At 40.7% G+C, this 26,530-nt stretch overlaps 1 protein-coding gene across 3 annotated transcripts; it reads right to left on the minus strand.

Annotated features, from left to right (window-relative positions):
* Positions 1-245: 245 nt before the first annotated feature.
* LOC122869573 (sodium- and chloride-dependent betaine transporter-like) lies at positions 246-26,183 on the minus strand. Of its 3 annotated transcripts, none has more exons than XM_044182746.1 (14): positions 26,160-26,183; positions 22,925-23,059; positions 20,887-21,024; positions 14,012-14,123; positions 13,734-13,866; positions 8,594-8,728; positions 8,318-8,421; positions 7,207-7,331; positions 6,952-7,064; positions 3,877-4,014; positions 3,657-3,759; positions 2,695-2,795; positions 1,242-1,412; positions 246-1,126 (listed from the first exon to the last, which is right to left on the minus strand). In XM_044182746.1, exons 2-14 carry the CDS (start codon positions 23,013-23,015, stop codon positions 1,007-1,009), a joined length of 1,584 nt encoding a protein of 527 aa, XP_044038681.1. In that variant the 5' UTR covers positions 23,016-23,059; positions 26,160-26,183; the 3' UTR covers positions 246-1,006. The 3 variants fall into 3 exon arrangements, with proteins under 3 accessions (XP_044038681.1, XP_044038679.1, XP_044038680.1); XM_044182744.1 differs by lacking the exon at positions 26,160-26,183 and adding an exon at positions 25,455-25,783; XM_044182745.1 differs by lacking the exon at positions 26,160-26,183 and adding an exon at positions 24,353-24,545.
* Between the last annotated feature and the right edge of the window lie 347 nt (positions 26,184-26,530).

Below are 26,530 nucleotides of genomic sequence, written 5' to 3' on the forward strand. Positions count from 1 at the left end.
GTGATATAATGATAATGATACTAGTATATTTATATAATTGTATAATGTTATAATTGTTATTTACACTGGGTCCGGTCAGATTCTGTGGTGATTTTATAACTGTAGTTTGTGAAGTTGTGACGTAGACAAAACGCTTTTTCATATAATACAGTCCACTTCAACACTACTATAACAAAGTACATTCTCAAAAATGGCCAATAACTGAATCAACTGCACAAACAACTAAAGTAGTATCAACAAAAACATTAATAAATAAGGTAATTGGTATTTATTGCAGTTCTGTTTTCATTACATTGTACGGGTATCTGTATTTGTAACGTTCCACTCTCTCTGTATTAACAGAGTTTAAGATCAGAATTCAGTTCTGAGCTAATCACACAGACTAAGTACTATGAGTACTTTGGTTAGTTAGCATACAAATCTTTGTTATTCCTGGGACTTCCATTTTTTTCCCCTGTGGTTGCAGCGTTAATGATGCTATAAGATGTCTCCACGGGAAAGGAAAAGAGGTGGGCTGTTGGAGTACTCCCAATGGCCAGTCCATCCTTGGACGGAGCACACAGGAGTTTTGATGGAGATTTCCTGCCTCACAGTGATGGTGGAACTAGTTGTTCACAGGCAGATCGCAGTGAATGAGAAGGCTTTTTGACCACTGGTAGCGCACAAGGACACCCATGCACATGCAAGTGAACAGGGTTAATGCAGTACAAAATCCTGCTGATGGTTTCACACCATTTCACTGATCAACAACTGGTGGCAGTAATGTACCAAGCAACGTGCCAATGAAAGGCAAGGAAGAAGACGACTGCTAGCACACAAACATAAATGTAAACAATGTGGGTTTCAAATCCTACCATAAATGAGGAAGGAAATGCACACGTTTACTAGGCTGAGAAACACTGAATAAAAACATAACAAAAAACTCCACGGGGTACCTTAAGTAACATGCTCTTCTTTTGGCAATCTTTCCAATACAGAAATCATATACAGGTATATTTCATATTAATCACAACATGTCAGGGAAAGGGGCTGACATTGGTTTCATCTCTGTTTCATTTAGCATATGTTCTTTGTTTGTCTTGGGACCAATAGGGTCACTAACAGGATGCCACAGGACCAACAGACGCTGTTGAGGACAGAAACAAAGGACAAACAGAATGAAAATCAAATGAATGTAATTTATATTGGTGAAAAATATTTAAAAAGTAAAGCTGAATTTAAAAAATGTGTTGTGCGCTTACCTGTCTGAGGGTGCCATCGGTGAGGAAGATCTTGTAGATAGCCCAGATGGGTACTGCAACCACAGAGGAGAGGGCCATGGCCCAGCCCAGACGGTAGGCCCAGTCTGGGTACACATAGCCCCCACTGGATGTCAGGGGCTGGTAGTCCAGAAAGGAGCAGATGAAGCAAGCCTTGAAGAAAAAGCAGGGGAACAAACTAGTATTTCTGTGGATTAACAGGCTGCACGAACACTGTCAAGTCCCCCAGCTTTATGGAAGTAAACCCTCTATTGTAGCTTGATTTTGTGTTGATGGTCTGAAGTATTTTGTTGACACAGGGATTTGCTTGTACAGCTAAGTCAGCTGCAACATTTTTAGCCTTCTAGTGCCAAGTCAGAAATACCCCATGCAAACCAATTCTGAGCCCATATTCATTGAGTGTCTCAGAATACGTCCTAGGAATTGCACATAAAGTGACCTTGGACTAAAAACACTCCTACCTCAGAGTAGGACTAGAGAGTCATTCATAAAGCCTCCTACACTCATTTCATCAAGGAACAGGACTACTCCTATTAGAGAGTGAGACGTTGTTGTTTTACAACACTCAGAGCTGCAAAGTAGAAATTATGATGATGTGTTGTAATTTTCTGTCACTTGTGGTTTGAAATATTAAACAGTGGTAAAATTTGAATAATAATCAAGCAATCTTCTCTTCCATTGTCCAGTTCACCTTTCAACTACACCCCTTGTTAACTTATGTGCCCTACATGAGGGAACTTTTTTTTTCTGTAATATCGCCCAGTCTCAGGAACAACAGTATGAACATATATTGTTAGAGTGCATCTCTTCTCTCAAATATTAGGCTGTAGCCCTGCTAATATTTGAAATAGCCTAAATAAAATGTGTTCTCTGCTGCATCCTGCACAAGATTTATTTATATATATATATATATATATATATATATATATATATATATATATATATATATATAGAGAGAGAGAGAGAGAGAGAGAGAGAGAGAGATATCTATCTATCTATCTATCTATCTATCTATCTATCTATCTATAACAATTCGTTTTTTGTTGAAACGAGATCAAACCGCCGATCTTCCGATTAGCGGCGACCTGCTCTACCTGTAAGCCACAGCCGCCCCTTAAGTTAAGAGCAGAACCATGCATGCCCTCTTTGTGACTAGACTGTTGGAAGGATTGTTTGTTCAGCAAAACCTATGCAGCTACTGTTGTGTTGAAGATGCCAGTACTAATTAAATCATTTCATTAAGACAACGGAAGCTGACCAGAGTGTTAATTTATTCATCAAAATATAGACAGAACTGAAAATACCATTTTTATGCATCAGTTGTTGATAAAATGCACTTAAAACTAGTCTTAAAAGAGACACTTGATAAATCATCACTTGTCTTCATTTCTGCTTTGTTTCAGACTCCTGCAGCTGTTAACAGTGTGTAACTCACCAGGCAGATCAGAGGGGTGAAGTAACGCCAGCACAGTTTGAAAAGAACCCAAGGTCTCTGTCCTGTCATTTCTTCAACTGCATCACACAACCGTTCAGCCCCTGCATGATAATTACAGTTTGTTAGTAATCATTTAAAAGCTGGTGTAGAAGCGTGATATATGTCAGACTAATGGATTGGCCTGTAATAATATGGCAGGTTTGTATGGAGCCCCAAAACCAACAAAGGTTATCAGACAAGTCAAAAATATAACATTAACATCAATAAATGACATGGTTAGTTTTCTGTTATTTCTTTTTATACACCATTGAAATTATTTAGCTAACAATATTTTTACTACTACTTGTTTTGTCAGTTTTGGGGCTCCATAGCTTTGATCCTTACATTCAGGTGAGAGGGTGTCCTTTAATTGTGGCTGTAACTGACTTCTTCTAAACTATTTCAGATAGTAGATAGAGTTTTTCATAACTCTCTCTTACTTAAACATACAACAATAAAGCCTGGGTTACAACAAAAATGCAGCTTTGTCAGAGCTTTTAGAAGTGTTGGAACATAATTCCTAGGATAGTGGGTTGAAATTTAGATGCTGGTTTCTCAGGTGAAATGCATATAGGGTTCCTAAAATGGTTCCTGAGATTGGATGGATGAATAGCTCTTGGATAGTTCAATAACATCTGGTACATTACAGAATTTTCAAGAAGAAGAAGACGAAGAAGAAGACGACGACGAAGAAGACGACGAAGAAGACGAAGAAGAAGACAAAGAAGACGAAGAAGAAGTATTTTTCCTTGCCACTGTCGCCAAATGCTTGCTCATGGTGGGATCTGTTGGGTCTCTGTAATTAATATTATAAAGAGTACGGTCTAGACCTGCTCTATAGGAAAAGTGCAGAGAGATAACTTCTGTTATGAATTGGCGCTATATAAATAAAATTTAAACGAAATATATTGAATACCACTTACCAAAGGCCCAGCCAACAGCCACACACTGGACCATTGACACAAATAATATACATGCTCCATTAGCACCATAGTAGTCAACCAGCTGGAACAGGTACACTCCTCCCTGGACAACACAGAACAGGTACATGTATGTAGTGTCAATTAGAATACTCCAATATGAGAATATGTGGAGTGTTAGCTGGTGTGTGTTTGGGTATGGTTACACAGGCCTGGGTAGTACCTGAGCTGTGAGAGGGATCTGTATGATGAAGCAAACAGAGCAGAAGAAGATGAGGAAGATTTCTCTGCGCCAGGGTCTACGCATCTGTCCTGGGAACAGGTCAATCACTGATGATGTTATAGTTTCCAAACCTGCAAACTAACACACACAAACAGACATAAAAGAGAATAACTTCACCAAATCTTTACATCAAAGATGCATAGTAAAGAGCCTGGCTGGGTCTTCACTTTCACTCCATGTGTAGCTGGTTTCATTTACACAAAATGGTTCACAAGTGTGGGGCCCTATTTTAATAGAGGACATGCAATCACCAATGAAACCAGGAGGTGTCGGGTTACTTTCCTTTAGGCAAAAGGGCTGGGTGATGTGATACATTGATCGAAGGGTGCGGTGATTAATAAATACACTCTCAGCCAATCACAACACTGCTCTTGTAGCTCTGAAATAACTGAGCCAATCACAGTGAAGCATGACAAGCTCGACAAATGAAGAGATCATCCCTGTCACTGGTCGAGTTAATGACAACATGATGGCTTCAACGTAAAAAGGGTTTGGTCGGAAAAAAAGACACGCTTTATATATAATTCAGCAGAAAGGAAAACACAATGCAGTGCAGTAACGGGAGACGTAGAGACGCACTGTGGCTACAAATTAGGTGGGAAGAATACAACCAACCTGAGGAGACACTTAGAGTCACATCACCCTGCTATTTATGCCATGTAAGTTAGCTAACTAAGTCCTAATTTTAACTAAGCATATGAATTTGCTAATGTTGTGTTTGCTAACTGGAAGCCAGTTTCTCACAAAAAAGTTTTCAGTTTGCGGTAATAACTGAATGAATGAGCCTGGCTTCCAGGCTAACGTTGGCTGGGTTCATGTGTTAGCGAACGCCAGTTTGCTAGCTTCAAAGCTTGTGAGTGAAACACGCAGGGCTCGACAATCAACGTTATAACTTGTCTGGGACTAGTAAACGTTTTGGTCGGACAAGTGAAATGCTTTATCATATATTGTCCTATTGTTCGAGTGAAAAATATGGGGAACAACTGTGTTAGCTTTTCAGACCTGTTAACGTGTCAGCGCGCATGTGTTGCTATTCTAATGTTTATAGCCTGCGAGTTTATTTATTTATATATTTGGACAGGCAACTTGTAATCATGCTTGATCCATTTTGACTCACTCCAGTCCTCACTCCAGTCCTCACTCCAGTCCTCACCAGAAAAAGCTAAATGGCTTTGCAATTACTATCTAGTCAAACTGTTGTCGTTGACTAAAACTATGAAGGATAAAAATGACTAAAATCTAGAGACTAAGACTAAATCTAAAATAGCTGCCAAAATGAACACTGGCATGACGTGAACACACTGCCAAAGGCAGATAGTGGCTTTTCAGCTATGTTTATGGAGATATTACGATATTAATTCAGGTCCTGTCATGATGTTGCAGATTTATTCAACAGAATAAACAAACAAAATAAATCTATAGAATAATCAACATAATAACTGCTATATGTAATGCATATCGTAATGCATGTAAGAATAGAACGTAAAAGGCCATTGTTGCCAGAAACATTTGAAAGGATGAAATGATGCACAGGGATAATGAGCCCTGGTGACTGGCAGTGTCCTGCATTAACTAGCGAAATAACAAATTATAATTGACCAGTCTGTGTGTAGAAGTGTGTGTGGTTTTTAGCAGGGCGGTGCTTCCATGTGATTTAATCAAGCTAATTGCATGGCAGCTGAAGGAGACAGTATAAAGGTAATTAATGATTCCCACATCGCGGTGTTCATATCATTCATTCATGTTTGAAGCGCTTTGAGTAGTCGGAAAAGACTAGACAGGCGCTATATAAGTCCAGTCCATTTACCGTGTTTACATTTATCCGTTTATTTGTGTGTCTAGTAGTTATAGTTGTGTGTGTAGTTAGTAGTTAAATCAACATTTATAAAACCTCGGTTGTTGGTTGTTGATGAAATATACCGGTCACTGTCCCAAGACGAGAACTCTGTAGCAACTTCAGATCCAGACTAAATTGATTATTTAATAATTAATTAATTTATTAATAATCTTGATAGTCATTTATAATAATTAATTAATTATTATAAATGACTATCAAGATTTTCTCCTGGTAAAGGATTAAAATGATCAAAATAATAGATTCTATATATCTCCTTTTTCATCTGAAAGCACCCCCTCTGACTCAGGCAGCTGTTTTGACTAGCTAATATGCTACCAACTTGGCACATCCATCTGTGCCCAGGTGTGCTGACCCAAACAAACCATTGCTTTTATTTTGCACTTGTTTTCTCATACTTTTGGGTAATCTTTTGGCCAGCTGTCTGCATCCAGTCAGAAACATCACTAGCTCAGTACTCCGGGAGTTATTAACCCTTTTATCGTGCTGCTGAGGATTCACATTTTCCAAAACAAGTCCTGCAGAACTCCTCCTCTGCATTTACACCTAAACCTAAACTAAATATTTCCAAAATATCTGGACATTTATTTCATCAATTCAGTTCATTCCAACAAGACTTTGTGCTTACAGCCACTAGCGAGCATGCTAACATGACAATGCTAACATCCTGGCGCAGGAAATGTTTACTGTGTCCAACATCTCGTTTTTAGCTAATTAGCAGTAAACACAAGGTACAGCTGAGGCTGATGGGATGGCATTAGTTTTGCAGGTATTTGATCATAAAACAAAGTATTGGACACATAAAATTTTTACCTGATGTTAGATGTCAGAAGATCACCAAAGTTACTAAAATGCTCTGGCCACCATGGATATACAGCATTTAGCAAATATTATAGCAATCCATCCAATAGATATTTCAGCCCATAGAGCCACACTAGTATGGCTAATGCTAGCATGGCTAATAATGCATACAAACAGAATGATTTTATATAGGCCTAATTCTATTAAATTCTCCACATACTGTATAGGCTTTAAGCTGCAGTTTTACATAGGTGTTCACTGAACCAGCATAAACATTTGCAGCATATCTTTATACATTAAATGAATACTGTACTTTGTGCACGACAGCTACAGTATGTCGCGTGTCCTCTTCGTCTTACCAGTGTGTCCAGTCCCAACAGAATAAGCATAAGGAAGAAGCAGGCAGCCCACAGCTGAGGCAGGGGCATCATGGCTACAGCCTGAGGAAAAGCAATGAACGCCAGCCCAGGACCTGGGAGGACAGAAGGGACATTTCAGTTGTTGTCCTCTCCACTTGCTTTGTATTAGATTTTTGTCCTTTTCTAGCAAAAGTGTGAGGGTAAATTTGATTTTCGTGTCTAACAGTGACAGTAGCTTTAGGCTTTAAATCATACCTGATTCGACCACCATGTTGATGGGAATTCCCTGTTTGTGGGCCATGAAGCCCAGAGCTGAGAAGACAGCGAAGCCAGCAACAAAGCTGGTGCTACTGTTGAGCACACACAACCACAGACTGTCCCTGCACACACACACACACACACACACACACACACACACAGAGCTTAGCATACAGAGTAGAACTGCGTGGGACAATGTACTGACAGTGTCCTCGGACAGAGACCATGCTGTTACTGTTAGACCTCAGGATGTTGGGCAGACAGCTACAGGCATCATTAAAATGTTGGTTCACACCCCCAAAAACTTCTTATTGCCCCTAAATGTGTCTAGTCCTGCAGGTAGTTTTGGTTTTGAGATACCCCTCTCTGAGATGTCTAAAGGAAAAAGCTGAGTTGAGCTGCACTGCATCCCTTCAATCTTTTGACCAGTATTGTTAGGATGCAGTCATAAATGTGTACATTAATTATTACACCCATCATTTAATCCCACTTTGGAGCATCTCTTTCAGTATGTGGCAGACTGAACGCATTCCATTGAGCTTAGGAAAGCAGCAGTGCACTGCTCTTCATCGGTGGTGAGGAACCAGACATGTATTTACCAAACCAAGTTGAAAAAATGAATTGAATGAAATGGAAAAAAAGAGATCTTGAGAGAGAAGGTAAAAGCCTGCCTACTTTCTCAAATTCACACACCTGGCCAGTCGTTGAACAGCGTTTCATACTTGTTATATATGTTATACATATATGCTATACTATGCTGTGCTATATATATATGCTATGTAAACCTATGTATTGTAACCTATGATGGATAATGTTGCATTTCAAGCCCTGTGCATTATTGTCTTGTTTGTGACCAATGTTTAACCTGTATGTTTTGCTTCATAAGAGAAAAGACTTGAGGACTAACTGGTTGGTTTGGCACACGTATGTCAGGTAACAAACCTAAAGAGCAGCACATGGCAAAGTGGTCGCCCATCATTTTGAGTTAACAATGCTAACACAGCATTGTGGGGATAGATTAACAAAAAGTGTTTGGAATGTGTTGAGCAAAACTCCAATAACACAACTTCCACAATGTATTAGTGGAAGTACTGATCACATGACTTACCTGTAACAGTTGTTCTTGACTTTGTTGTAGCTGCCCAGTGTGATTATGGTTCCTGATGCAACACCATAGGAGAACAGGACCTGAGCGCAAGCCTCCATCCACACCTGATGAACAAAGATGAAAAGCCACATGTAATCAGGTCATATTGTGTGAGTGTGTCACAGGGGTTTTTTGATTTATCTACATCCTTTTGTCTGGTCAGTTCTTTGCAATGATAACTGGCCCAGATATGTGTGACACTTGCAGACACTGTAAAGCTGCATGAAGGTGTCTCACCTGAAGGTCTGCCAGGCGAGAAGGATCTGGATACAGATAGTAGACCACACCCTGCCAGGCTCCTGGCAGCGTCAACCCCCTGACCAGCAGGATGGCTAGCGTCACATAGGGGAACACAGCCGTGAAATACACCACCTGAAATTTCAGTGGTCATTTAACATATTGCTGGCCATATACAATCATTGCATCAGGTCACAGAAACACTGCTCCTTTGCTCCTGTCAGTATCCACAGCGGATGTGACAAGAATCCTGCTGAGAGTGAATATGAGTAAAGTTGCTTGGCCTGATGAAATCCCTGCCCGTGTTCTAAAGACATGTGCCAACCAGCTAGTTGATGTTATCAATGACATTTTTAACATATCACTGTCACAGGAGATTGTTCCCACCTGACAGCCACCATCTTTTCTGTACCTAAAAAGTCTGCAGTGTCTAGTCTAAAAGACTACTGCCCTGTGGCTCTCACCCCCATTCTGATGAAGTGCTTTGAGAAACTGGTTCTCCAGCACATAAAGAACAACATCCCAGCCAGCCTGGACCCTCACCAGTTTGCTTTCAGAACCAACAGATCCACAGAGGATGCCATCTCCACTGCCCTCCACTCAATCTTCACACACCTCGAGAACAACACCGCCTACATCAGAAAGCTGTTTGTTGATTTCAGCTCAGCATTCAACACAATCTCCCCCATGAAACTGACTGGAAAACTCTGGGTTTGAGTACCATACTCTGTAATTGGATATTGGACTTCCTTACAAACAGATCCCAGACAGTTCAGATTGGCGGTCATGAGCTCCTCTCCTGTGGAATCAGATCCCAGTTTGGGTTTGGGAGGCAGACACCATCTCCACATTTAAGAGTAGGCTTAAGACTTTCCTCTTTGATAAAGCTTATAGTTAGGGTTGGCTTGGGTGAGCCCTGAACCATCCCTTAGTTATGCTGCTATAGGCCTAGACTGCCGGGACACTTCCCATGATGCACCTCTTTCCTCTCTCCTTCTCTCCCTCTCCATCTGTATGAATTTTTATCCCATTACTGCATGTTACTAACTCGACATCTTCTCTCTCCCGTAGTTCTGTGCCTTCTCGTTTCTTTCCTCTCTCCTTCTGTCGCTTTCAGCAGGTATTTCTGCCTCCAGAGCTGCAGAGACTGGAGTTTGGTCTCTGCAGCGGTGATTAAAACCTCTCAGAAGATCAGTGGTACCAACCTACTGAGCATCAGTGATATTAGTGAGGTGTCTGTGCACAGCCCAGTGTATACTAAAGGACAGTGCCCAGCCAAGCCACAGCCTGTTCACTCTGCTGCCATCTGGAAAGAGATACAGAAGTATCCGCTGCTGTACCACCAGACTACAGAGCAGCTTCTTCCCTCAGGCTGTGAGAGACTCCTAAATTCATCCCCAGCACTCCATTTTATTTCTATGACTTATTTTTTTATACACACACACACACACACTAATCTACTGTATATGATATTTGTACATAATGTTTGTTTTTGAGTAGCATAAAGGGAACTACAATCAAAATCTTGATTGATTTTGGACAAGATTGATTGAAATTATCAATAAATCAATCTTGTAACTCTCAAATGGCTTCCCTTGTGGTGAATCTTTAATCTAACTGGACTCAAGAGCAAACTATGCTTACACCCTCACTCCTGGTTTTGGCTTCTGATGACAAGGGGCAGAATGGCTGCAGCATTAAATGTCTGAGTGACTCCATCACAGTGGGCTCAATCTTAATGGGATGCTCTGAAAAGTAGTGATGGGCTGACATCTAACACTGAACCGTATTCCCATTATATAAATACAAAATGTGACAATGTAAAAATCTTCACATGCAGCATGTAATGTTGATACTGTAGAAATGACAGCTAAACATGTGGGACAAACAAAAAACAATTCTGTCTCCTGAAAATGATATTCCTATTCACCTAACCCTAACAACATTAACATAGCAAAGAAACATTTACATTAAACGTATCTGAAAAATACTCACTGTCAAAGGATTTCATTTGTTTTCTTACGATATCTGCTCCTGGCAGCTGGTTATGTTTAGGCAGGTGAAAGCACTTAGTTAAAGGATACGTTTTGGATCTCTATTTTAATACAGTACATTCACATGCTGTTACTGCTCTCTGTGATCATTCCTCCTCTCCATAATGGCCGTGAAAGGTAATGTACCTTTGTAGAGTGACTATGTGTACTGTTAAATATTGGGGTCAAAATGATCTCCTTGTTTCATGTAAAAATATAGTCTTACGTTCAGTTGAAGCTAATGAATAAAGCTTGAGTGCAAGATTTATACAAAAAGTGTGTATATATATATATATATCTATATATATATCTATCTATATATATATCTATATATATATATAGATATATATATCTATATCTATATCTATATCTATATATATATATCTATATATATATATCTATATATCTATATCTATATATATATAGATATATATCTATATATATATATATATATATATATATATAGATCTCTATATATATATATATATATATATATATATATATATATATATATATAGATATATACACACTTTTTGTGTATATATATATATATATATATATATATATATATATATATATATATATATATATATATATATATATATGTATGTCTTGGCTGTTGCATGTAGGTTTGCTGCCTGGACAAAACACAATCTACATGCTACTGCCAGGACATATCCCTCAGCAGCGGCTCAGCAAGGAAACAATGTCTGGAGGGTATTTTGCATTATAAATAGCTGACTTTGGTAGATCAAACCGGTCCTTTAAAAGGGGAAATCAGCGTGTGTTTCCAGGTGTTAGGAATGTCCTCAAGTGATGTCACTTGAGTCAGCATCAGCTGGGGCTGAAGAATGAAATAATTGTTGGTGTGGCGTTAGAAAGAAGTGAGATTACCAGACCGCTGTAGACCACTGCTCATCTCTGCTGCAGGCTACAGGCTACATTAGCCACTACTAGCTTAACACACCTGAATATCCAACCCAGATGTACTGTTGCATAATAGAGAAATAATACAAATATTAAAGCTGCAAGCAGTGATGAACGGGCCCTCGCACCTGACCGCACGTCGGGCCGTGCAGCAGTCGCGCCATCGGTGCCGGAGGTCGGACGATGCAGCTCTGAATTTTCATGTGTTTTAAATGCTCCACGGAGGAGTTAAATGTCACTTCCTGCATCCGCTATGTGGCGCTAGAGAATACCCACTAATTATTCTTTATGTTCCAGTATATGAAAATTTTGTAAAATTTAAATGATGATTGTCATGCAAGGCTTACTTCCTGTTGCCAGTAGGTGGCACAATGACTACAAGGCCTAATTGGCATGAAGATGTTCTCAGGCTGGGACTCTTAACGTGTGAAATTTGGGGCAGATTGGACAATGTACACTCAACTTCCTCTTTCGTGGTGAATAATGCAACGCCACAACAACTATGGAAGCATAAATGGGACTATATTCAAATAATGATGTAAAATTGAAAATGAAAATGTAATTCCACAATAGCATTATCATTTTCCACATATGTATATGTTATTTGAGTAAAAATAAAAATGCAATAATTACATTTTCACATACTTGTATGGGCATTCTATGACTATCAAAATGAAAATGGAAAAGCTGTTTGACATTTAATTTTCAAAGTGGTAACCCGCTGTACAGTGGACAATATTCAAATGCAATGAGCAAAACAGCGCCCCCAGTCTTTGCATTTAGATGTCACCACACTCTTTTGGGGTCAACATGAAAATGAAAATGCAAACTGTCAGTGCTCTCATCAAGGCGGGTCTTCAGTTAGGACGTCACTTGCTTGATCTGCTGCTTTGCTCATGTGCGTAGTCCGCTTGTGGCAGAAAGGCGAGAAGGCGGCCGGGCCTCACTGAGTCCTGGATTACTGTACAAAAACACAACTTTATGACTGTATTCACTGATTTTGGTGAAACTGGGTGATGATGATGATACCTTATTATCAGATTGAGTCTGAAATGTTCTTGCATCACATCAGCTGCAACGTCACAGAGATCATGTTTTATGGAGAAAATATAACATAGCTTTACTTGTTGCTAGGTAACCGCTAACTGCTGCTTAGCTAGTCAGCGGTCCTATTAGCTGACTCTGCCCGGACTGGGAGCTCAGAGCACCGGCTGAGTAACGGAGTCAGAGTCCTGGTCGGAGCCGCTGTAAATCACCTCCGTACTGTATTCCATGTCGGCCCTGAAAACCTCCTCTCGGCGGTCCAAAGCTCCTGTGCTGCCACATTTATTTATTTCATTGGACTATTTCATAATGCCACATTTCCATTTGTTATATTCAAATGAAGGGGGTGTGGTTATCTCACAGAACTGCAAGACTGGACACAGCGTCAGAGAAGACGGAGGCCAGTTTGCAGTTTGACAACAAATTGGCGGTCGCTGCTTGGGCTCCTTGTATTAATCCCCTAACAGGAAAACATTTGTTTCATTCTGCAGAACAATGTTTGGACTTTTGCTGAAAGGAAGAATGTCCCAACCTCTCTGATGGAGGTCAGAAATCATCCAGTGGATGGCTGCTTTATGCCAAATGATTTCACTGTTCAACTTGGAATGTGTGTGTTTTTTGCAAAACTCCATTCAATGACAGTATTGGTAGGACTCAGCCATTGATTAAGATTAAACTCTGCCTTATTCGCATTAAAACTCTATTTTTCATCAATGAGTGGCTTAGTTTCTTCCTCTCGATCAACATGACATTTTTTTGAGTGGCACAAGAGCATGAGACAGAGTCTAAAAGCGGGTGTCTCATGTGTGAGCTGACCTCTACGGGGTGTGATATGGAAGTCAGGAGGCGGAGCTCAGCTCCAGAAGGGTCGGGCCCAATTTAAACCCTGCCTAACTTTAACCCTAACAGAACGAGTCAAGACTAATTAAATAACCCTAACCCTCAATATTCAAACAAAAGTATAAAGTCTCCCAAACCATTACCAAGTGTTTTGTAGTCTTAACCTAAAAACACCAGAGATGCAGGACACAGGAGTTCTGTGTTTTGTATATCTAACTATCTATTACCTTTCATCCATAATTCATTTGTGAAGAAAATGAGAAGTATATAAAATCCTCACACCGATGTTCACAGACCTTTCCTGTGGAGCGGACCCCTTTCCAGATGCAGAAGTAGCAGGCCACCCAGCAGGCCAGGAGACACAGCAGCAGCTCCCACTTTACTGCACCAACCTCCTCTATTCCCCCAGACATGGACAACACTCCTCTCCTGTACGGGGACACCAGGCAGTCAGTGATGGTTATACACATGAAGAATTACGGTATTTAACAAGAACACAATGTACTTTATAATTGATCCATTGCTGCCGCCCTATGTAATTTATCATGAGCTTGATGTGACAACACTGACTCACTCCCAGAACTCGGAGACTGAAGACTTGGTGAGATTTCCAAATGTCGAGTTTACTGTCAGGTTGCCACTGTGTATTTCAGTCCAGTTTGCAGAAGTGAGGTCCACACATCTGTCTGTTAATAGGAAGGCAAATGGCCGTGTTGATTAAGTGTCATATCACACAGTTACTGAAATGGAATCAGATCAGAATCAGAAACACTTTATTCATCCCAGAGGGGAAACTCTGTAACAAAAGAGTTTCCCCTCAACACAGATGATTAAGTGTCCAGATGTGGTGATGGCAAATGACTTAATGATTTATTCAACGTTTATTTTACAACATTTCAGTCCTTACACCCTTCATCGGGTATGTGGGTGTAAGTATCACAAGAGTTCCATATACAGAGATGCTGCCTCAAATATCCAATCAGATGATCAGACGATATCTAAAACATTACAGCAGCATCCATATAACACAAAACTATACAAAGGTCAAAAATAGAAAATGACAAGTACGAAAGTGCTAATTAATCATAAATTAAACATTACAGCAACATTACTAGTACTAAAGTGAAGATCGAACAGACCAAAATGTCTAACTAATAAATATTCCAGCAGTAAACAATAGTGTGTGGGGTTTCTCATTTTTATTCAAGTTGTGTCCAACACACCTATCACATGTTCAGATACTTTTTCAATTTAGTACAACAAATCTGAAGTTCTTGTCTTTGCCCCAAATCAGACATTTGAAATTTTACAACATCTAGGTTCACTGACTTCTAACTTAGTTTGTTTCCAGAAACCTGGGGTCATTTTTGATTTGCAGTTATTCAATCCTGTTATTTTCAATTAAGAAACATTACCACACCCTTTCTTCCAATTTGTTTTGTCTTCTCATCTTGAACATTGTAACAAATCACGATTATTAACTAAGACTCTTGTCACGATAGTTCACTGTTCTGTTTACTCACCCCTGGCATTTTGTTTATTATTGTACATCATTTCATTCAATAAAACCAGGGCTGCCAACTTTTCAATTTAGTTTGGAGTGAGATTCTGCATCGGTGAAGTCAGTGCATTTTATGAGCAGGCCTTCTGTGACATTACCTCCCGCAGGGGTCGGGGTCATCACTCCGGAATCCCCAGGAATTTTGTTTAAAAAGTTCAGCAGCAAAATTCACAATTTTAAAACATTTATAGATGAAAAGCCAAGTCAATAATTATGGTCAATGATGACTAAGTATGATTGATCATCATACCTGCCAACCTTCAGACATCATAGCCTAAATCGGGAGACCAAACTTAACCAGGGTATCTGGGGATCTTCCACCAGAAAATTGTTAATTTCAGAGACTGTTTTCCTGCATTCTAGTAGATTTATGGAGTAATTTTGTTGCCGAAATATGGAGTCGGGAGGACTGGGGAGAAGGAGGCATTGGGGAAATAAATAGGGAAAATGCAGTTTTTGGGCCTTAATTACAACAACCATTGGGCCAATCACAAATCGTACAGGATATGTCACAGAAGTACTTGAAACATACCCTGAAAGTTTCATTCAAGTTGACCACTAGGAGAGCTACAAATGCAAAAAAAACTGGGCATGGCATAACACGAATCAGACTATGAACCAAAAATTGTATATTTTCTTCATACTATTTGTGAAAACGCAAAAAAGGGAGATTTCATTGCTTTTATCACATCTAGGCCACGTTTGACCAGGTCCAGATCAAAACCTTTAAACTTCTACCGGAATTGCCGCAGGTGGCTATATTTCTTATTATGTCAGAGGTGCTTTCACACATATTTACTGATAAGACTACAAAGGCAATTAATCTTCTGACACCATGGCAGCTAAATTAAGATTTTAACCAATGGTACTGTCTGATAAATAAGAGCTATGATAAATACCAATGCATGATGCACTGTTGTAGCATAATGCATTCATTAGACAATGAAGTCAGAATGCAACCACAAGGGGGCACAAGCCAGTGTCTTCTTGTGCCAGTCCCAAGTCTGGATAAATGCAGAGGGTTATGTCAGGAAGGGGATCCGACGTAAAACACATGCCAAATTAAAAATGCGAATCGTGAAAATGACTTCCATACTGGACCGGTCGGGGCCCGGGTTAACAACGACCGCCACCGGTGCTGTTGACCTGCAGGGTACCGGGGGAAATTGGACTACTGTTGGTCGAAGATGAAGAAGGAGAGGAGGAAGGTGCGTTCGAAGGCAGAGAGAGAAGAGGAAAGCTAAGAATGTAGGACTGACAGTAGGGACTTTGAATGTTGGGACTATGACAGGGAAGGCTAGAGAGTTGATTGACATAATGCAGAGAAGGAAGGTGGACATACTGTGTGTCCAGGAGACCAGGTGGAAAGGTAGCAAGGCCAGAAGCTTAGGAGCAGGGTTCAAGTTGTTCTACCATGGGTCAGATAGGAAGAGAAACAGTAGGAGTTATCCTGAAAGAGGGGTTTGTGAGGAATGTTCAAGACTACATCTTGTGTAGACATTGTAATCTGAAAGAGACCAGTGACTGTAAAGTAGTGATAGGAGAGAGTGTAACCAGACAACACAGGATGGTAGTGTGTAAAATGTCTCTGGTGGTGAGGAAGATGAAGAGGACAAAGGCAGAGCAGAGGACGAAGTGGTGGAAGTTGAAAAAGGAAGAATGTCGTGTAGTTTTCAGGGAGGAGCTGAGACAGACTCTGGGTGGTCAGGAAGTGCTCCCAGATGACTGGACCACTACAGCTAATGTGATCAGGGAGACAGGTAGGAGGGTACTCAGTGTGTCATCTGGAAAGAGGAAAGCGGACAAGGAGACTTGGTGGTGGAACGAGGAAGTTCAGGAGTGTATACAGAGAAAGAGGTTAGCTAAGAAGAAGTGGGACACTGAGAGGACTGAAGAGAGTAGACAGGAGTACAGGGAGATGCAGCGTAAGGTGAAGGTAGAGGTGGCAAAAGCCAAACAAAGAGCATATGAGGACTTGTATGCTAGGAGGGAGAGGTGGATTTGTACAGGTTGGCCAGACAAAGAGATAGAGATGGGAAGGATGTGCAGCAGGTTAGGGTGATTAAAGATAAGGATGGAAATGTATTGACAGGTGCCAGGAGTGTGATGGGAAGATGGAAGGAGTACTTTGAAGAGTTGATGAATGAGGAAAACGAAAGGGAACGAAGAGTAGAAGAGGTGACTGGTGTGGAGCAGGAAGTAGCAAAGATTAGCAAGAGTGAAGGGAGGAGGACGTTGAAGAGGATGAAGGGTGGAAAGGCAGTTGGTCCTGATGACATACCTGTGGAGGTATGGAAGTGTCTAGGAGAGGTGGCAGTAGAGTTTCTGACTAGTTTGTTTAACAAGATCTTGGAGAGTGAGAGGATGCCCGAGGAATGGAGGAGAAGTGTACTGGTGCCAATTTTTAAGAACAAGGGAGATGTGCAGAGCTGTGGCAACTACAGAGGAATAAAGCTGATGAGCCATACAATGAAGTTGTGGAAAAGAGTAGTGGAAGCTAGGCTAAAGGCAGAGGTGAGCATTTGTGAGCAGCAATATGGTTTCATGCCTAGAAAGAGTACAACAGATGCAGTATTTGCTTTGAGGATGCTGATGGAGAAGTACAGAGAAGGTCATAGGGAGTTGCATTGTGTCTTCGTAGATTTAGAGAAAGCGTATGACAGGGTGCCGAGAGAGGAGCTGTGGTATTGTATGAGGAAGTCTGGAGTGGCAGAGAAGTATGTTAGAGTGGTGCAGGACAGGTATGAGAGCTGTAAGACCGTGGTGAGGTGTGCTGTAGGTGTGACAGAGGAGTTCAAGGTGGAGGTGGGTTTGCATCAAGGATCGGCTCTGAGCCCCTTCTTGTTTGTTCTGGTGATGGACAGGCTGACAGATGAGGTTAGACAGGAATCTCCATGGACTATGATGTTTGCGGATGACATTGTGATTTGTAGTGAAAGCAGGGAGCAGGTGGAGGAAAATCTAGAGAGATGGAGGTCAGCTCTGGAAAACAGAGGAATGAAGCTCAGCCGCAGTAAGACAGAATACATGTACGTCAATGAGAGGGACCCAGGTGGAACGGTGAGGTTACAGGGAGCAGAGGTGAAGAAGGTGCAGGACTTTAAGTACTTAGGGTCAACGGTTCAGAGCAATGGAGACTGTGGAAAAGAGGTGAAGAGGTGAGTGCAAGCAGGTTGGAACGGGTGGAGAAAAGTGTCTGGTGTGTTGTGTGGCAAAAGAGTCTCAGCAGGAATGAAAGGTATTCAAGACGGTGGTGAGACCAGCGATGTTGTACAGCTTAGAGACAGTGGCACTGAAGAAAAGACAAGAGGCAGAGCTGGAGGTAGCAGAGCTTAAGATGTTGAGGTTCTCTTTGGGAGTGACGAGGATGGACAGGATCAGGAATGAGTACATCAGAGGGACAGCTCATGTTAGACGTTTCGGAGATAAAGTCAGAGAGGCCAGATCGAGGTGGTTTGGACATGTTCAGAGGAGAGACTGTGAATATATTGGTAGAAGGATGCTGAGGTTGGAGTTGCCAGGCAGGAGGTCTAGAGGAAGACCAAAGAGGAGATTTATGGATGTAGTGAGAGAGGACATGAAGTTAATTGGTGTGAGTGAAGAGGATGCAGAGGACAGGGTTAGATGGAGGCACATGATTCGCTGTGGCGACCCCTGAAAGGGAACAGCCGAAAGGAAAAGATGAAGACAATGAAGTCAGCTGGACTTTAACTAAATTTTTGAATGTGTCTGGGGTCACATGCCGATCGACAAATATTGCAATATAAATAAGCACTATAGGAATAAAGGCTTATTATTATCATCATTATTATTCTTATTATTATTATTATTCCAAACACACTCTTGTCTCCTTGAGGCTTCCTCTTATTTGGCATGCAACCATGGTATAGTTCTTTCATAGCCTAAGAGTAGCTTTTCACTTCTGGTGATTGCATTTAAGCTTCAAAAATCATAAAAGTAGTGTTCCTTTGTGAAGATTATCTTGGTGAACAAAACGTGGTGTAAGTATCAAACTTTTGCCACAGAGCTTATTTTCCGCAATAATCCAAAATCCAGTGGCCTACAAAAATAGTTCATACCTGGAGCAGTCTATGGAGGAGGGAAAATAAAGTTCTCAGAGCTAACAAGCTTGCTAATGTATTTAGCAAACATGTTAGCTTGCTATCTTAGCTTGGCCGCTAACAGGACAATAAGTTCACACACTTTATTTAAACATAGTTGTACCATAGACTCCTGTCTGCAAACCATGCCTCTGTTGTGGAGTGGTTTATACTCCGACAGAAGAGGTTCAATAAAGGTGGATGTGCAACACAGCTAATAAGCTACGAGCTCTATTTTGGACTCTGTCCCCTCAAAGGTCAGCACTGTCAAATTCACAGGTCATAGTTCACTAAAGTTGAACAACTTGACGCAAAATATTTGCGCGGATTTACTTTGCCTTGAATCCAATAATTGCAACAATTCTATTGAAATAGATTGATTTCACTACAAAATGTAGCCGCTTAAAATGCTGGTGAGATTAGGCCTTAACATTGACAAAAATTAACGCAGACTGGATGTTCACTGTGATGGATTTATGCTGTGACATCAGACAGAGGTGACTTTTACGTTTATGTTCCTCGCGGCTTCATTCAGACACAACAGCACATTTATAGAAAAGCGCCACAATGCTTGGTTGATATTTGGCACCTGATGTGTTAGAGGGAGCGCACGCAGAGAGAGGTGGCGAGTTTAAAATACTATGATAGTGAGGAAGAGTGTTTTCTGTTCTGTCACAGGCTGCTTCACTGATGGATTATAAAGCTCATTTTGTCGTATGGAATGCTGTATAGTGGTATGTGGACCCAAAAGCAGATGAAGAGGAAGTGGTATCAGGGTGAAGTAGCCGGATGACTACCGTGTTTATTGTGGGGTGGTATGCAGGCAAATACAGGCAGACCGGTAAGCAGACAGGTAATGAACAGACAAAAGGCAGATAAGTTACTGGCTGGCAGAGGTGAAAGCAGGGGAGTGAGTCCAAGGTGGAAAACAGAAATCCAAAATCCAACCAAGGTCAACGGGAGAACAAAGAATCCAACGCAAACTCACGGTAACAATGCTCGGCAGGAACAACACCATGTGTACAACAATGATCCAACACTGAACAAAGAAAAGACCCAGACTAACTACCCTAGGTGCTAACAATCAAGGGAGGACCAACAATCAAAACTGGAGGGAAAACAAAGACAGGAAGTAAAAACAAAAGACACACAAAGGAAGGAGAAAACTACAAAATAAACCAGGAAGTGACAACACCTAAACTACCACACATTTTGCTGTTGAAACCTTAATTAATGACCTTTGTGAGAGTGAGGGACACTTGCCTCCACTTCTAACTGTGAACCCACTGATACATTTACACATCAGTTTCATCATTTAATGTTATTAAAGAGTGAAGAAAAGATCTAAAGCGTTAAGCCATAGTTTATTAAACTATTTAAGTTTATTTTCTTTGTGCATAAGAGATGAAGATTGAGATATTCAGTGTATTACAGTGATCTTAGAAGGTGGTACAAGATGCCCATTTCTCTCTGCATATTTAACCTTTTAGTGCTGCAGCCTTTAGGTTTATCTGACAGCATTCAATTCAGACTTGAGCCGTGTTGAAAGTGATGTCTGGTCTGACCTAGTAAGATTGGCATCATGACTTTTACATAAAAGTGACCAGGGTGCTTATTCAAATATGAGACCAACATGTTAAATTGCCATCAAATTAATGTAAATGGGTGCATATCTGAAAGGGGCTCTGGCTCATACCTTGAATCAATAAAAAACAGTGAGATCTTTCAAAGAGGTAGGTATGTGTTTTAAATTTGCTACACATCCACCTACCCTCGTCCCATACTGACCCGTGTTCCAGGGATTGTTGCAGGTGGCCCAGGGCAGAGGGTCTCTGAAACAGTAGATGAGGTAGAGGAGGGCCCAGGCCAGGATAATGCTGTAGAGTCTGGAATACAGCTGGATCATTATGATAGAATAGCCAGTCCCTGGAGGGAGAAAACATCCTAAATATCTCAGTTTAGGCTCTAATTTCATATAGAGCACATATAGACGTGTTTATAGTTCAACAAAGATGAATGCAGCAGTTTTGTTTTAGGTATGTGCACATACAAAATGTATCAAGTCTCACCTTTTAAATCTAAAAAAATCAACATCAGAAAGCCCCCAGCGAGTGTAGCAGGTGTGTTTATGAGTTAGGTGAAAATATAAAGATGAGAGTAAGGAAGTAGGTATAAACCTCTGGCAGCATTTTTGTCACCAGAACAAGGTCATCACAAACTCTTGAATTTAACATAAAAAACAAAATTTTAAAGAATAAAGGCTCATGACATTTTATATTTTTCTCATTGTCAGCAAATCCCCTGTGCAGAGCCAAACCAGCAGCGAATGTATCTGCTAACAGGTGTGTGTGTGTATCACAGCTGATGGATCTTCCTCCTCTGAGCCGCAGAGCTCCACTGTTGTCCACAAACTATTAAAACACATCAGTGAGCCGCACTGCTGCACTGGGTGACATGTTCCTTCATCACCATGAACACACACACTAGAGTTTATTCTGACTCAGTCCCACACACACCGTCCTGCTGCCCCAAACACTCACTACAGCACCACATGTGGATTCATCCGCCGCTGGAAATAGTCCCCAACAGATGCTCTGTTTCCTGCTGTTGGTCTGATAAAAACCACAGCGAGCAGCTGTTTGAGGAAAGCACTGAGCCTTTTTTGTAAATGGTAAATGGACGGTACTTGTATAGGGCATTTCTAGTCTAGTGCTTTATGCTAAATATCACATTCACCCCATTCACATACAGTGGTATGAAAAAGTGTTTGCCCCCTTCCTGATTTCTTATATTTTTGCATGTTTGTCACACTTAAATGTTTCAGATCATCAAACAAATTTAAATATTAGTCAAAGATAATACAAGTAAACACAAAATGCAGTTTTTAAATGAAGACGTCTGCTACAGAAAATGTCACGTTACTTCTGTTTGGAATGTTAGAACCCTGGCTGTTAAACCTGGTTAAACACAGCGGATTTTCATCTGCTCTACATCTGTGATTGGTACTGACAGCACTTTCTACGTGGCACTACATCTCCCAAATCCCAAATAAGCAGCATAACAGTTTGCTCATCAGAGATTTGTATATTTCATCACATTTTGGCAAACAAAATTAATCTATATTAGTTTGTGCATAGTCCGTATAACATATAAAACATGAAATATGCTAATTTCTGTATTTTGTCACCTTCCTTAAATGTGCAAGCCCAGATTGTGGCAAAGGGAGGGGTTATGTTTCTACATGTTGGGTTTTAAATAGAGCATTTAAGTAGAGCGGGTTGTCCACCAATCGGAAGGTCGGAGGTTCGATCCTGGCTTCCCCCAGCCCACGTGTCAAAGTTTCCTTGTGAATTAGTTATTTTCTTTAAACTGATGAGCAGTTGGCACCTGCCATCACTGTGTGAATGTGATATGTATTTGAAGCGCTTTGAGTAGTCGGAAAAGACTAGAAAGGCGCTATAGTTACCATTTCTTTTTTGTCTCCAACTGTGAAGCTGGTTCAGACAAGGTTGTTAATTATTTTGAGTCTTCTTCAAGTATTGGCAAGCTCTTGGACATCAATAAAATTTAACTACAGGGAATTGCCCTTTTATAAGACTTAGTGGGTCCTGAGTTTTAAGTCAGTGTTATTTTCCTAACCTTAACCCAAAGAAATTAATTTTCAGTTCTAGTCCATTTTCAGTCACATAGTGTCTTCAATTTACATGCTCAATATATTCAACAACAAACATATACAGAATACATACAGCATTTCAAATTCACAGACTCACAGAGTTTGGGAAAGGTTTTTTGTTAACAGTGACTTAACCGGAAATTATGTGATTACCTCGTGCCAGCGGGCAGAGCTTGGTCCAGCAGGTGATGGCGCCCTCCTGTGTGTACTGACCAATCACAGTCTCCAGCAGGAAGAGTGGCATGCCACACAGCACAGCAAAGAGACAGTAAGGCAACAGGAAGACACCTGCACACACAGAAACACACCTTAGACCAGTGATGCTGTGCACTGGGACAAGGACTGGATCTGTGTTAATAAAGTGAGTGTTTGATCCACTGTAGAGCTGCCACTAACAATTATTTTCATTATGGATTCATTATGGATTTCTGACATAAAATGCCAGAAAGAGTGAAAAATGTCCATAAAAGTTTTGCTAAGCCCAAGGCAAAGATATTAAGTTTTACAATGATTTAAAACAAAGAAAAGACTAATCGATTAGTCAAGTAATCGCTTCAGTTCTAATCCAATCCACAATCAGTAAGACCTTCTGGTGTGCAAGAACTTCGTAGTAATTAACATTTAATAATAAGCTAATGCTAACATGCTCACAATGACAATGCTAATCTACTGATGTTTAACAGGTATAATGTTAAATTAGCATGTTAGCAAGCTAACATTTGCTAATTAGCACCAAACACAAAGTGCAACTGATGCTGATGGGAGTGTCATTAAGTACCAGTATTTGACAAATTTTTATCTGATGGTAGTGCTAGTCAGAGGATTAGAGGAGGGGAAAAAGAATGCACTGAAGGCACCCTGAACATTTTGCATTATCTGCAGGAGTGGAACCACAACTTCATCAATTTATTGTATTTATGCCAACAGTCAATATATTAACATGGCTGTTTTTCTGCAAGTGCAAATTGTATAACAAGTACAATTAAAGCTGTAAGCAGTGATGAACGGGCCCTCGCATCTGACCGCACGTTGGGGTGTGCGGCATCCGCAGGGGTGTTGCCGGAGGTCAAACGACGCATCTCTGAATTTTCATGGATTTTAAACACTGAACGAAAAAGTTAAATGTCTCTTCCTGTGTCCACTACGTGGCGCTAGACAACACCCCCTAATTATGCGTCAAGTTGCAGTATATCAAGTGTGGATCACACCATTAAAAATTTACGACTTTAATCATGATTGTCACAAAAGGCCTACTTCCTGTGGCCAGTAGGTGGCACAATGACTATGACTTCTTAATGGCATGTAGTCCTCAGAGCCGGACTCTTATCAAACATGTGAAATTTGGGGGAGATTGGACAACGTACACTCAAGTTATAACAACTTCCTGTTTCATGGCGAATAATGCATCACCACGGCAACAGCATTTGATGAAAACTGAAAATCGACACAATAAAGGATCATCAAGCTCTTAAGGCTTTTCTGCCAAAATTTTAGGTGGATCTGGGAGGAGTACATCAAAGTATAAAACGTGTCATTTCCTGTAGCCAGTAGGTGGCGCTATGACTTTGACTGAATACTGGCCTGTAGATGTCTTCAGGGCGGGACTCTTGACTGAGTCAACTGTGAAGTTTGGGGCAGTTGTACAATCATGTACAATCCAGTTAAAATGTACTTCCTGTTTCATGGCGAAACATTCGACACCACGCCACGGACACGTCGTTCAACTTTTTCGATTGGACTGCCCAAATTTGACGTCGATCCGATTACTTCTGTAGGAAGAGTTCGTTGAAGTACAGAGCCTGTAAATGGCAAAAAATGGCCTGAAAGTGCACATTCAATTCAAAATGGCTGACTTCCTGTTGGGTTTAGGGTATGACTCCAAGGGTTTTGTATGGGTGATACTTCTGCCTCCCAAATTTCATACATCTAGGCCAAATTTAAAGGTGGGGGCTCTCCCTTTTATAACTGTTAGGGAGCGCTATCTAGCCTTTTTGCCTGACCCATATCAGATATCTATTTCACATACTTCTGACTGTGGGCCACCTGCTGCCCCCGTGTTCCTGCTCGACAACTGCTACTACAGTTGTTGTTATTAGTCTTATTACTATAATTATTCCTATTATTATTACTTTATTTATATTAATATTACCACTACCATTACATTATTACAATTTTAAAATTAGGTGGAATTTGTATTGTGCTTCCCTCTCCCCCACCCCCCTTCTCTCTCTCTCTCTCTCATGCTTTATACAGAGTAGGAGTGAGCTTTCATAAACTTTTGCAAATGTACTATAAGTGAAATGATGACTTTTTATCTCATGTAATCCGAAGCAGCTATAGTATATATTGTAACTTTAACATTGTTCTCCTGCAAAGAGGGAACGGTTAGATTAATTTAATTCAAACTGGTATAATCATTTCAGATATGCTGAATGTACAAATAATGAGGAATTTTTGCAACTGACTTCCAGTTCCTTTTACATTATCCACATTTCATTTACATTTCATTGTTACAGATTTTAAGTTCTTCTCCAACTTTTCTGCTTTGTGATATACTGTAGAAGTAATGAAGGAATCAATAACGGACGATTACCTTTATCTGTAAAGACGTCATTATAATTTTCATGAAAGGTGCAATCATGTCAAATATAACAGTATCTTGACTTTGTGTGTTCCAGCTCACCTCCTCCGTTCTTATAGCACAGGTAGGGGAATCGCCACACATTGCCCAGGCCCACCACATTGCCTGCTGCTGCCAGAAAATATTCCCTTTTCCTCCTCCACTGTTCCCTCTTTTCCCCTTTGGTCTCCATTTCTGTGTTCTCTCCTCAGTCCTCAGATGAGTAGTACAGTACACAGCCCTGTCAGCCAGGTGTCACACCCATCTGTATTCACAGTACTGACTGTTTGGCCCAAAGACATGGCTGTAGGGCCAAGTGCAGCAAGTCCAACAAGTTGCTTATTGGTAGTTACTGTAGTTAAATACTGTCATCATGTCTTTCAAAATGTATTTGCAGTTTTAAATTAGTGGTGTAGAATACTACGAACATTTACAAGGTACAAGGTACAAGGTAATTTATTTATCATTTTACAACACAAGGTTGTATAATGAAATCAAAGTTTGTGTAGGATATCGCTGAGCAGAACGCAGGGACAGCTTAAAGGGGGGTGCCTTCAATAACACACCCCCCCCAATCAAGGACTCTACTTCCTTTCCCGGTAGTTGTGAGACCATCAGGTCACCAAGACAAGTTTGACTGTCCCTCAATCTACAGGAAAGTAGAGTGGAACACTCTTCAAGATATGCTAAAAGAAAAGAACCAAGGATGGAACTGTCAGATTAAAATGTGTGCCTGAACACATAACTGCACAGCCCCTCATCACTCACCCTGGGACGCTTCAATTCATATGAAGTGCTTGATCCAGGATGTTGGTGGAGCAGGTCTCTGTAAACAGTCTCTGATTCCTGTTGCTTGGCCAGCCTGAGTCCCATTTCGTCCAGACTGGACATTAGACTTTTCAGGCCCTCTTAGTGACTTTATTTCTAAAAAGCGACTAGCGCATACCTGCCAACATTTAGGTTTGAAATTTTTTTCAAATTTGTCCCAGAGTATCCTGGGAGAAACAGCAAAATGGGAGGGTGCCGGGAGATGGCCTTGAAATACGGGAAAAACCCGGGAACAACGGGAGTGTTAGCAGGTATGCTAGCGATAAATATAACGACCCATTTTTGACCATCAGGGAAAAGGCAACAGCATG

Source organism: Siniperca chuatsi, linkage group LG21, assembly GCF_020085105.1.
Source record: "Siniperca chuatsi isolate FFG_IHB_CAS linkage group LG21, ASM2008510v1, whole genome shotgun sequence".
NCBI classification, from domain to species: Eukaryota; Metazoa; Chordata; class Actinopteri; order Centrarchiformes; family Sinipercidae; genus Siniperca; species Siniperca chuatsi.

Excerpts from the sequence above, each read along its gene's own strand:
- LOC122869573 (XM_044182744.1), bottom strand. The coding sequence starts at position 25,584 with ATGGAGACCAAAGGGGAAAAGAGGGAACAGTGGAGGAGGAAAAGGGAA. Across the intron at positions 14,124-20,886 it reads CAACAATCCCTGGAACACGG|ACAGATGTGTGGACCTCACT; the intron begins GTCAGTATGGGA and ends TCCTATTAACAG. Across the intron at positions 7,332-8,317 it reads GTCAAGAACAACTGTTACAG|GGACAGTCTGTGGTTGTGTG; the intron begins GTAAGTCATGTG and ends GTGTGTGTGCAG.